Raw genomic sequence first — 13498 nt, 5'->3', positions numbered from 1 at the left:
ATTAAAAGCCAGGACCATATATAACTACACAGAACCAGTTACATTCCCATATTCCTCGTACAAGAGCAGATTAGAGCCTATGTATCGGGGTTGATATCATGGCTCTTCCACTTAGGATTGATACAATGGGAAGCAGCTTGGTTAATTGCTTTGGACCCTAGTTTTTCACACATACAATGGACAATGATAAGACTGACTACCTCGTGGCCAGGGTGGGAGGATAAAGAGTACTTGGACCTCAGAGCACTCACAAACATTAACTATTTTTATTACTACTGTTGTTAAGCCCTCTATCCTCATGTTCCTATACTCCTTGTAGCTTTTTGGGTCTTTATAGATTATTATTCATTTGTGTCTCTAGTACTACATAGTGACAATAATACATCTGCTTCTTGTGTTTTAGAATTTTTATACTGGCCAGTGAGATGGTTCAGCAGGTAAAGCTGCTTACCATCAAACCCAATGACCTGAATTTGATCCTCAGAACCTACATAGAGAGAAGCTACTCCTGTGATTTGTTTTGCAATACACTATGGTACAAGCTCACACACACACACACACACACACACACACACGCACACGCACACGCACACATACACGAATACAGCACACAGGATTACAGTATATAGATGAAAAAAATAAAGTTTACACTTTTTGAAATAGACATCTTTTATGTATGATCTTCATATGTATCATTTGAATAACTGCCCCACAGCCCACCTAGAGCAAAGGCTATCTGCCAAAACTACCCATGCTTTGGGATTCATCATATTCTAATGATACAAGACTGGGGAGGATAGCTAATAAATTAAAATGAAGAATCAAGGTTAAGATAGAAAGTCATCCTCTGACCTCTACACTCAGGCTGGGGCATATGTGATCCCCTCAAAAAATGCAACAACAAGGATTTGAAAACATTTCAACTGTAGAAGCAATGGACTGACACAGATGGAATATAATAGAGTGCCAAGTGTCCAAGTACTGGAGGAGCAATAGAGAAATAAGCCACAGGGTTTTGCTGAAAACAGGCTTACTGGGATCAGTAGAGTGGCAGAGCTGGATAGACAATTTAAGCCACCTATGGGGTAGGAATGAAGCAAATGATCTACAATTAAGAATGGGATTGTTTCATGCCCATCCATGTTGTAAATGGCTTCTCTGTAGAACTGGTGAGTCAAATAAGGTCAACCCAACTCCCCCATGTTTACTTGCTAGTGATATGGTGTAATGTTTATTCGATATGTTACCACTGGGAAACATCAGAGAGAAGCTCCATAGGTTTCACTTATATCATTTCTTATGGTTGTACATCTATGATTATCTCCAGATTAAAAATGATAATTATCACCAGCCTACATTGTTTCAATTATTTGATGGGTATTTTGAATACCTTTAGGTCATGGGCTGTTTTATGGTAAGAACTAACCTGATTACAGTGGTAGTCTCAGTTTGGTGGGGACAGAGACAGATGACTAAGATACAGAAGGTTACATATTATAGAAGACATTTAATGAGCTTAGGAATTAAAGCGAAAATAAGTTAGAGTGACTACAGAGATAACTGATATAGTTGCAGAAATTCTGTGCCTTGAGGAGTATGTGGAATGACCAGCCAGGTGTTCTCAGGAGGCCTCTGCAGAGGAGTGTCTGGATCACTGAAAACAGATGCAGGACTTGCAGGTTAGCATCTTTACATTATCACCCTGAATCTCTCACAAACGCTATGGCCAGACCATGATGGTGCTTTCCTAACTGACTCTAGCAAGAGCAGATGAAGGTCAGGCACTCCCAATACAGAATGCAGAGCTCAAATCAACAGCAAACAGGGTTGCTGTGTAGTTACAAAGTACATCTCAAGAGGAAAAGAACTTTCACCACATTTTAAAGCATAATAGCAATGGTGTTCCTTGATAATCATAAGGAAGGTATGTTTTGCTAAGCAGACCCCAAACTTTTTATGAGGTATCTAAACAAACTCACATTTTCTTTCTATAAAAACTTGTCTTTCTCAGGAGCCTAGTGTAACTGTCCTTTGAGAGGCTATACCCAGCAGCCAATAGAAAGAGATGCAGAGATCCACAGGCAAACAGATGGAGTTTGGGGAGTCTTGCTGAAGAGTTGGGGGAAGGATTAAGTGACCCAGAGAGGATAGAGACTGTACAGGAAGACCAACAGACTCAACTAACCTGGATCCTTTGGAGCTCTCAGAAATTTAGCCACCAACCAAAGAGTGAGCACGGGCTGGACCTAGGTTCCTCATGCATATGTAGTGGATGTGCAGCTTGCTCTTTTTATGGGTCCCCAAACAACTGCAGTGGGTGGAGTCCCTGACTCTATTGCTTGCCTATGGTTCCCATTCCTCCAACTGGGCTGCCTTGTCTGGCCTCAGTGTGCAGGAAGGATGTGCCTAGTCCTTCAGTGACTTGATGTGTTGTGAGAGGGTATGATATCCAGAGTGGGCTCTCCCTTCTTAGAGGAGAAAGGGGGGGGGAATTGGGAATCTGTGTGAGGGGGTACTGGAAGGAGGGGGCTGATATTGGGATGTAAAATGATTAAATAAACTAATAAAAAACATTAAAAAGCTGTCTTTCTGATGTTCTGGCTGAGTAGCATGCATTTTAACAGGTATTATTATCAATGCCAAAGTTGAAATGTTTAAAAGAAAGCAAATTTGAATCAGGCCTCTTTTGGAATAAAGCAATCCAAAGACAGAGGGAAAACTGAAAGTGACATTACTGCTAATTTGGATCCAACATGACAATGCTTATTTATATCTGGCACCTCAAGATATAATTTCATGTGTGGCAGATGCCCACTCTTGTTGATATGCCCTGCTAAGCAAACAATGTGAGCAATATGGTGGTTGGCCACAGGAGTTTTGATAATGATTACAAACTCACAAGGAGGCATTTTATGCACTTTCGTGGTAGATCTCACTTTCAAGGGGAATTAGTAAGGACCCAGCCTCCTAGAAAGCACCTTGCATCCAATTGTGTTCCATCCTTTCTAACACTTTTATGTGAATAATGTAGTGTCTTGGTGCAAATGACACTGCAGACTTGCTTTTAGTAATGAAATTAGGTTGATGTAAGTTCTCTCTTCAGAATCATGCAGAAGATGAAGGACCAGAAAGTGGGGAAGGACCAGCAAGGTGCTAAGTTACTGTTCTGCCCTCTGGCTTGCCTTGACAACACCGTGCTATTTCTTGACCAATCCACTCTGGACTTTCACTCTCTTATTTTTCCCATCCGTGATTTTACTCTGATCTCTGGGAGGAGAAATGGGTGATGGTCTGGTGGAGGTGAAGAGTGCTTCGCTGGGCAGTGGAATGAGCCAACATGTTTCTCTCCAACATGTTCACTGGAAAGATCGTTTGAAAGATGGAGTGAAGAAGAATGTCTGGAGACAAGCATATATGGGAAGTCGTCTTTGTCTTCCTGTGATGGAGAGTCACAGTGGAAGTCTCTGAGACTTATGCCAGTAAAGAACTTTCAGAATTTGTCAAAATATTTCTGAAACACATTCTACCCCAGACTCTATTTTCACGCCTGTTACCAATGCATTGAATGGTGGGATTTATATAACTTACTTGCTTTAGGAACCACAGCTAGAGGCAAGTCATATGGCAGGAGAGAAAGCATTGAGTTTTCCGATGAGTACATTTGACCAAGTTAAAATCTCTTTGCCAAACTGGCTATCATGATGAAAACCTGTAATTCTAGCACATGGGAGGTGAAGACAGGAGGCCAAAGAATCAAGGTCATTCTCAGCTGCATAAGAAGTTCAATGCCAGTCTGGGATAATATGAGATGTTATCTCCAAATGACAGCAGCAGTAGATACTCTTTGTCTCTAGCCTTTGGTTGTTCTTGAGATACAGTGTTGCTATGTAATCTAGGCTGTCCTCAAACTTGTAATTCTTCCTTGTCCTGGGAGTGCCAAGATTCCAGGCGTAAACCATCACACTTGACCTGACTGTGGTTAGGAAAGATTCTTCTAGAATGTCAAAGTCCACTGGACTGACTTATGGAATTAAGGAAAAAAAAATCAGTGAAAGAGGATAGTAAGATGCCTCAGTGAGTAAAAGTGCTTGTTACCAAACCTGATGACTTGAGATTGAGCCCTAGAACTTACTTACATAGTGGAAAGAGAGAACCAATATCCAATATCCAGAAGTATCAGTTTCATGTATGTGATCTCTCTCTCATACACACACACACACACACACACACACACACAGAGAGAGAGAGAGAGAGAGAGAGAGAGAGACAGAGAGAGAGACAGAGAGAGAGAGAGAGAGACAGAGACAGACAGAGAGAGAGAGAGAGAGAGAGAGAGAGAGAGAGAGAGAGAGAAAGAGGTTTTAAAAACCCACAAGTTCATTGGAATGCCATTTGGCCATAAAATATTGAAATTCTGGCATCTATAGGAACATGAATGAATGCAAAGGGTATTAATGTGAAGTGAAATGAGCCAGCCATCAAAAACTGTATGATATCCCTCATATATGAAATGTAAAAGAGTTGATATTGTAGAAGTACAGAGTGGAGTGGTAGTTATTGAAAAGTGGGAGGTGCGGGAGAGCTTGGCCAACCAAAAGGATGTTGCAGTTGGATAGGAGCAAGAAGGTCTGGTGATCTCTTATACAATAAGGAGACCACAGATTAGAATAGCACACTGTACATTTCCAATTGGCTAAAAGAGATTGTGCTTGTTTCACCACAACGGAATGAGAAATACTTTAGGTGACGAGTATGCTAATTATCCGGATTTGACTATTGTGCACTGTGTACATATATCATATATTTATATGTGAAATGATTTGTTAAAAATGTAGAAGATAAGTTCTTAGTTTAATGACTAAGGATCATGAAGAAGCTTTGGGTCTACAGAATGGGTGTTGAGATGGACAAAGGAAAGGACACTGAAGTGTGGCTCCTAACCTATGAAAATTGTATGAACCATCTTTCTTTCCTTCATTCCTCTCTCCATTCATCCCTCTGTCCCTCCTTCCTTCTCTCCATCTTACCCTTCCTACTTTTTACTTTTGCTCTTTTTAGACAGGGTCTCATTGGGTAGTCTAGGTGAATCTTAAACTTGTGAACTTCCTGCCTTGGCCTCCTGCATCCTCAGATAATAGACATGTGTAACTACAATGAGTTGCTTTTTTAATTTCTTCGTTCTATTTCACTATCATTCTAAAGCCATTCAGGGGGTGAAAAAATTCCAAAGGAGCAGGTCTTTACAGTAGGAGGGAAAAGCACAGAAATTAACTCGCTAGAAGTTGTTGTCTTTTAGACAAAGAGCTGCCTTCTATACTGCAAATTGGAGCAGAGACATTTCCAGCTACCATGACCCAACAAACCCTAAGTTGTTCTAGTAGGCTAGCTGACTATAATTTGCCTCAGGCCTGTCTTACTCTGCCCTAGTGTGTGCATGCCAAAGGGAGTGCATTAAGATACTTTCGTCTTGTTTGCTTTGATCTTGACTTATAGTAGTCAAGTTACTTTTGAGGCCATACGTTCCTATGAATAGTCTTGTGCTTTCACATCCTTCACGGTGATCACTCTTTTTGAATGCTATAAGAAGACATAGAATTTTTTAAAAAATGGAATCACAGCATGGCTCTCCCTGTCTCTCTGTCTCTGTTAAATCTCTTTCTCTTCTAAAGCTACTTTCCTATGTTGAAGGAAGAAATTCTGTCTACAGCAGACCCTTTGGGTAGGTCTGCAGAGAGCTCTGTTCTCCCATGAAGAGATACTGATGAAGCTGTGCATGGAAAACAGAATGAAAAGGAAGACAGAAAGAAAACGGAAGAAAGAGCGGTGCAGATCTTACGTGGAGAAGGCGTTGTTCTGTTTTTCACACCGGATCCCCTTGCAGTTGTTAGGTTCATCAATAGCTCTGGTCTCATAGTAAAAATAAAGCTGGTTCAGTCCGTTGGCAAAAGCCAGTAGTACTAGGCAGTAGATAAAGAGAAATTTGAGTATATCAAGCAGCATGCGTCCCAAAGAGATCTGCAGAGGCCCTAAATGGGAGTTGGCTGTGAACAAGGATATGAGACGCAAGGAACTTAAAATGTTGGATATTGCAAAGAGTGCTTCTGCAATCAGAGTCGGGTGCCACATTTCCCATTCTTCCCTTGGACGAGAACCATTATACTGGAAAAAAAAAACACAAGTGCACAATATGAGAAATATACTGAGTATGTAAAAAATTTCCCCTTTGAACCCTTCCACACACAAAATATGTACCCAACACTCCACTTACATAAAATTCCCCATACATGACACTGTTTGTCTTTTTGCCCCATTCAATCAGTACACAGTGCTAATAATGCTCTCCCTCCCACTCTTATCCAAATATATACCAAGCATATATACATAGCAGAAGGAATTTCAGAGCCATCATCTGCCCCAGCCACCTGTGGTTTATCAACAGACACTTTCTAACTGCGAGTTTACCAGATTGTTGTTGAGTGTTTCTGAAAAGGAGCCATTGGGGTGCCCAAGCTAGTGGGTACCAAATTATTTTCACTTCTCAGTGAAATTTCAATTCAGACCTGTATCCCAACCCCTCACATCAGCTTCAAACACATGATCAGTTTGCGGTTACTGAAGGACAATGGATCGAGGCAGCCTCCCTGTGTGTTCAGTCTCCAGGCTCTGCTGCCTACAGTTTCGGGCTGATAGAGAGTCCTTAGGGAGCCTTTTCTCAGAGCTTTCTGCTGCATTTTTAGCAGTTTGTAATGTATTCTACGCCATTGCAAATGGCATGTCAACCTTCCAGGTAGCAAATTTAGTACTTCTCCACTTAGCAGCATATGGATGTATTTTGCTGTTTCTTTAACAACCTTACAAGTTAGAAAGGCCTTCCAGTACAAATGAGGAACCAGGAAGTTGAAGGAGAGGGAATAGCCAGATTTATAGAGTTTGTTGCCCATTTCCAGCCTCTTGAAGACCTCTGTCTACTGGAATGTGAGGAATAGCCTCATGGAAAAGTGTGATATGGTGAGGACTGGACTCCAATTTGGAAATCATCACTTAAAAAAACTGCCTGTACATTTTACCTTCACAATAAAAAAGGATAATGCCATTACGACCCAACGGGACAAGTTTGTGATTTAATATTTATCTGCAAGAGTCTCTGTACTCCACAAGGGAGGATGGTATGGAAAAATAAGGAACTAACCTTTAACCTTCCCAAGGACAGAAGTAGGTTATGCCTGGAATTCAATCTGAAGCACAACTACTTTACACTCTCATTTAAACATCACAGTTTCTCAGGACTAAATGTAGGCAACTGATAAAACATGTTGGGTGCCAAACTATCTTATAGGTACTTCTCAAGTGTGCCTTGCTTCCAACAACCAATAAAACTGATGGTGTTAAAATCACTTGTGTGTGTCCAAGATTCTTCATTGTCAGAGGAATCAGAGAGACTATGCCACATGTGTGCTTCTGTTTCAGATAGATGTTTTGGGGGCTGATCAGTTTTCTGTAATCTTAGCCAAATTTCCCATATTTTCTACATTTTCCTTCAAAGGAAAGCAAACCCAAACCAGTTTTTGTATCACTGTGTGCAAGTGGGTGGTATGCCAGGCTTACAAATGGAACTGAAATCCAGAGTGGCTTGCTAAATACCATGCAGCAAATTGGGTAGCAGAGACAAAACTGAACTCCAGGTCCCTCAACATTAAGTCTAGCACTGCTTCCATGAAATATCACTCAAATGGGAGTTGATCTCACACCACAGATGTTACAAAGGTCAGTCCAAGTTTTGAGATCTTTGTGAGAGATGGAAATTCTTTGCTCATAACCAAACAGAACCTATGTTTTCAAATGAGAATTAATCACAGTGTAGGATTGATTTCACTTTCCATTCCCTCTCTCTACCACAGGGAAGTCTGTTGCCCACAGGATGGCGAATCTGAATGTGCAGAATACTCAGAAGTGTGAAAGACAATTCTCCTGGAACATCTCTAGTTTGCATCTGGAGAACTCCTTAGTAGATATTTGATGGGTGTGGGAAATAAGGTTTGAGTTCATCTAGGATAGACATCAACACCATTATCTGTCTAGTGTAAGATAACGCATATGTTGGCTTTGTCATCTATAGGTCTCTCTCATAACTTCTTAACACTCCCTTTGTAGCACTAAAGTGATCAAAGACAGTACATAGATGAAGAGATGTGACAGTGAGCCAAATTTGGTCCATAGAATAGCTTAATAGACCTTCAGGGTTTAATGGAGACGTCTAATGGCCGTTGTGGAAGCCAAAGAAGCAAACTAGATGACCTCGCTTTATGCCAAACTTATTCCTTTGAGCTATTTTACAGACTGTAGTTATTTGTAAGTCTCTGGTTGCTGATATGTTTTCATGGAATACAAAGCTGGAAAAGCCCTAATAAAGTTTAGTTTGCTTATTTATCAGAGGGGGGACTGAAGCTTTTAGAGGAGGAAGGATTGGTTGGTGGTGATCTAGCTCACAGGTGGGAGAAGGGATTAAATTTATGTTTAATTAAGCTAGGTTAGCAATACTGGAAAACAAATGACATTTCTTGCATTCTTTGAAACAGACTGCATTTTGAAACTTGGCCCCATTTCTTTTTGAAGAGATGTGAATCACATTTTGTTAACCCAAAGGAAAAATCTGAAGAGGGATTAGCTGACATGGGGACTCCATGATGGCAGGAATATGAAGAGGTAATTACATCTATAGTTGAAGAAATGCCCACAGCTCAGCACAGTCTAGATCTAGTCTGCGTATTAAAGTGGAGGAGGGATGGACCTAAGTGATATCATAGAAGATGAAAGGCTATTTCCCATTCAAAGGGTTACCTGTGGGCACTGAGGGTCAGCCATATGTATAAGTGTTCTTTGAGTTACTTTGCTGAATGTCTTTTGGTTTATGTTGCTTTAAACCCTGTGAGGAGGAGTGTGTATTGTTAACTAATTTTTCACTCTAATAAGAAAAACTTGGATCTGTGAAAGCAAGAGAACCTGAGTTCAGATCTCAAGCACACATATAAAAGTCAAGTACAACCCCCACTGCTGGGGAGGAGGGTGGAAACAGGTAGATCCCAGGGACTTCCTGGTCAACCCACCTAACTGAAATGGTGAGTTCTAGTGTCAGTGAGAGACTGCGTCTCAAAAAATAAGGTGGAGAGCCACTGAAGAAGACATTCATCAGCACCTGTTCACAAATACATATACATATACATATACATATACATACACACACACACACACACACACACACACACATATATATATATATATATATATATATATATATATATATATATCCACACATACACATATATCACACAGTTAAAAATGAATTAATTGATAAATTAAGGAATTTTAAAGGCAAATGCATCTCATTTAATTTCCATATTGCCTTTGAACAACAGTGATTTGAAGTGTTCCAACGGGGAGGGGCAGGAGAGAAACACCTGTGAATAACTTCGATCTGAATGGTTGTCTCATTCTGCTCAGCGAATGTCTAAACTGGTTGCATTCTTGTGGATGAGAGGACCACAAAATGAAGTCCTCATTTAAAACATCTAAATTCTTGGGGCTGGAGAGATGGATCCAAGGTTAAGACTGCTCGCCACACTTAATGTAGAGGACCTGGATTCAATTCCTAATATCCACATGATGGCTCATAACCATCTGCAACTCCAAGTTTAGAGGATGAGTCTATCTCTTCTGGTCTTCATGAGCACTAAGCATATGTACACATGCGCACACAAAATAACCATACTCATAAATATGTTTAAAAATTGTAATTGTGCATGTGACATGTCTTGTTTGTGTTTTCCTTTAGTGCTAAGAGGCAGAATTTATAAGCTTAGTTGAGTGGGTTTATTATACATTGAGATGGAGAAGTATTTAGCTCTTTGGAAGCCTTACCACTGAAATTAGGAAAATTATGTAATTAGCTGATGTTGAGCATCTGTAGACACATTTTAATACCCTCAGACAGAAATTTTTTTTTCATTATTTATTCTAAACTTTCCCGGTTAAACAAAACCTAGTAAGTTCAAGAATGCTAAAAGTTATGGTTTCTCTACTTCTAGAGGAGATTTAAAAATACACTATTTTTATTAATTATTTTTAAAAATTTCATAATGCACACAGTGCATTTTTAAAAAGGAAAACTGTACTACTTAGCCAGCAGAGTGCCAGAGAGACATGGAGTTAACCCAGGCAGGTTAACCAGAGAATCAAACATTTTCTTTCACTAGGCTTTTTTCTTTTAAGAAAGTTGTAAGCATGTGTTAAATGATTGCCACACGTATAAGGCATACTCTTGGGCTCTTTTCAAAAATGTTTCATGAATGCATTCAATATTCATGCTCTATATAACTCTGAAGGTCTTACAATTTATGCAATATGCATATTAGGGATGTAAAAATAAATGAAGTTGTTGGAGACTTGGGGGAGAGCCATATTCCCATTCTAAAAGTCCTCAATGTGAAATTGAATGCCAAAGCACGACTGACTAGACATCTTGGGGGAATGAATTGTCACCCTTACCTCATGGGGAAAAGCTCAAAGCAGGGTAAGAAGGAGCATAGCCATGCCTTCTTGATTAAATAAAAGACCTAGACTCAGATCTGTGGTTACTCCCCTGTGGGCCTGTGGAGAGGTGCCTGGGACTTTACACTTGTCTCATTTTGCTTGGGGGAAGCTCACCTTACATGGGTTGTATTTCTATTGATGAGAGAAAAAGACTCTACTGACTTACAAGTCTCATTAAAAACTTGAAATTGTACATATTTTAAAATTATTTTCAGAATAATTCAAGGTGCTTATGCATGGGGAAAAGTATAAAGGTGACAGGATATGCCCAATGTAGACATCTTCTGAACTGGTAGTGGGATATAGTGTGAGTGATAACGAAAATTTGTTTTTGAATGGATTGAACAATTATCCTGACAGAAGAAGTAATGGAGAAAGCAGAGGTTACTGGAGCTAAACCTTCATGTCGTACAGTTTCTGGGGTTCTGCTGCTTGTCATACGACGAATGGGTGAGGAAGTGGGGATGTTGGCTCTGTGAAACAATGGCTCAGAAGGTAAAGGAGAGAGGACACTATACTACAGAGAGGAATCGGATTTGTCCCTTATGTCTTCACAGGGAGGAGTGCTTACCAGTGGCTATAGCAGGGACAATATGAGTTAAATATGCAATAACTGATTTTACTAAAGTGATAACAGGTAAGAGGCCTTTTGGAGGTAATGAATTTGGTGAATTTACTGTCCCCCCACTGTGTGAGCATTAGTATGCCATCTTCAAAGGAATGTTATAGATGTTTAAGCACTGAAGGCTGAAGACAACTCTCTACCCTGATAGTCCGAGAAACTTAAGGATTCCTCTGGGAAAAAAAGTTCCTTTCTTCACTGGATTTGCTTAAGTAGATACTACTTACACACTACTGAAAAAGTCTTTGTAGTAATTCCTAGTGTAGATGGGACACTCATTAGTTTTTCCCATAAACTCTTCCTGCTCTCAGTGCAAAAGTTTATTGACATAACCCAGCCAAAATAACAAGGGAAGAAAGATGGTAGACATTCCATTTTACCTTGACATAGGCCACAATCTTCAAGGAAATAGTTGCCAGGTAGAGGGAATTCATTGCAAAATCCATCAAGTTCCACCAGTCATGGATGTATTCCGTGAATCCGCCATCCCACATTTCTTTTATCTCTCCCCAAATGAAACCTGAAGAACGGAGGCAGTAAGTTGATTTCTATAGCAAGGCAGTGTTGAGCATCACAACAGAAGTCCCCCAAATGAATAAAGATGAGAGTCATTTATGAATGAACTGGGCCCAGTGGGTAAGACTCTAAGAGACAGAAATCCCTTACCTTTCTTTTCTTGGCTACTCCATCTCCCAATCTTGAATTTGTCAAACCTAGTCTGCTCTTCACTTTTCTGGGCACCCCTCACTTTTATTTTTCAAACATAAAGCATAATTTGCCTTTGATGTTTCTAACCCTTCTTCTCACCTATCTCTCTTCTCTCTCATTTTCCCTTCTATCCCTGGTATCCCCCTTTAGGCTTTCATGTGGGACATGTCTTATTTCCTTTTCTCTAGCTCATGGTCTTCTTTCTATGTGTATGCCTCACGTTCACAGTCACACTCATATAAGAGAGCCTGAAGTATTTGCTTTTCTCAGTCTAGGTAACCTGGTTCAATATAATATTTTCTGGATCCATCCATTTTCCTGCGTGTTTCACAATTTTATTATTCCTTTAACGGAACAAACTCCTGTTGTGTGTATGGACCCTGTCTCTATTTGTCATCCATTTGTTATTCATCCATGGGCATTATTCATCCATGGACATCTAGGCTGGGTCCATTTCTTTGCTATTGTCAATAGTGCAGCAAGAAACAAAGACGTGCAAGTGCCTCTGTGGTAGGATATTGGGTCCTTTGGGTATCTGACCCAGGAATGGCATAGTTTTATGAAGAAGCATCACACTGATTTCCACATTGCCTGCAGGAGTCTCTCACAACTAGTGAATGAGGCATCTTCTTTCCCCATACCTGGCATTACTTACTTTCTTGATGCTAGCCACTCTGACTAGGACGAGACAAAGATTTGAAGGAATTTTAATTTTCATTCCCTTGATGGCTAATGGTGATAAGTACTCTCTAAACTATTTATTTCCCACTTTCTTCTTAATTGGAGGGTGTTGTGGTTTTCTCTTAAGCTTTAGTTTAGCTACTGCAATTTTAAGCACTGGATTTTTCATTCTTCCCGTTTTGGAGTTTGTTTCATGGTTTTTACTGGTTTTCACTGGGTGCTAAGGAGAAAAGCTCTCCATGGGTTTTGATGTACTGACCAGGGACCACATTGCCAGATGTAAATACTTAAGCTATGTGTTGTTACCCCAAATAATTCAGGATCCTATTTTCTCTGTTCTCCTCTCATTATATGATTGTGTGTGTGTATGTGTGTGTGTGTGTGTGTGTGTGTGTGTGTGTGTTGTGTGTGTGTGTGTGTGTGAAAGTTTGCCTAATAACAAAGATTTTTTTTTGGTTTTTTGAGACAGGGTTTCTCTGTGTAGTCCTGGCTGTCCTGGAACTCACTCGGTAGACCAGGCTGGCCTTGAACTCAGAAATCCGCCTGCCTCTGCCTCCCAAGTGCTGGGATTAAAGGTGTGCGCTACCACCGCCCGGCTACAAAGATGTTTTAGTAAAACTATGTGGCTGCTGTCTAGGTCATCAATTACCCGATTTTATGAATCACTTAGGGATGCTGTTAACCTAGGGTAGGACTTAAGATGTCTCCGATAAAATCCCAAATAATGGTCAAAATGCTAGCTTGAGGTTCAGAGTTTGGGTCACAAAGACTTAGAAGATGGCATGTATTGGAGACTTCAGTGTCATCTAATTATGTTTAGAGATCACAGGGAGAACAACTTTTACCATAGCCAGTGTGAATGTCTCAGTTTTTTTCTGCTGAGTGTGGGATCAGTATTCA

General features: G+C 40.3%; 1 protein-coding gene across 1 annotated transcript in view; it reads right to left on the bottom strand.

The window, feature by feature from the left end:
• Trpc5 (transient receptor potential cation channel subfamily C member 5) overlaps positions 1-13498 on the bottom strand; it is a 126948-nt gene that overhangs the window by 31506 nt on the left and 81944 nt on the right. Inside the window, exons 4-5 of the mRNA XM_028773873.1 lie at positions 11590-11729; positions 5837-6159 (exon numbers count right to left, since the gene is read on the bottom strand). Coding sequence (XP_028629706.1) covers positions 5837-6159; positions 11590-11729 — 463 coding nt within the window. The remainder of the gene's footprint in view (positions 1-5836; positions 6160-11589; positions 11730-13498) is intronic.

Source organism: Grammomys surdaster, unplaced genomic scaffold (genome assembly GCF_004785775.1).
Source record: "Grammomys surdaster isolate TR1022 unplaced genomic scaffold, NIH_TR_1.0 236, whole genome shotgun sequence".
Taxonomy (NCBI): domain Eukaryota; kingdom Metazoa; phylum Chordata; class Mammalia; order Rodentia; family Muridae; genus Grammomys; species Grammomys surdaster.
This window is presented reverse-complemented; position numbering and strand designations above follow the sequence as displayed.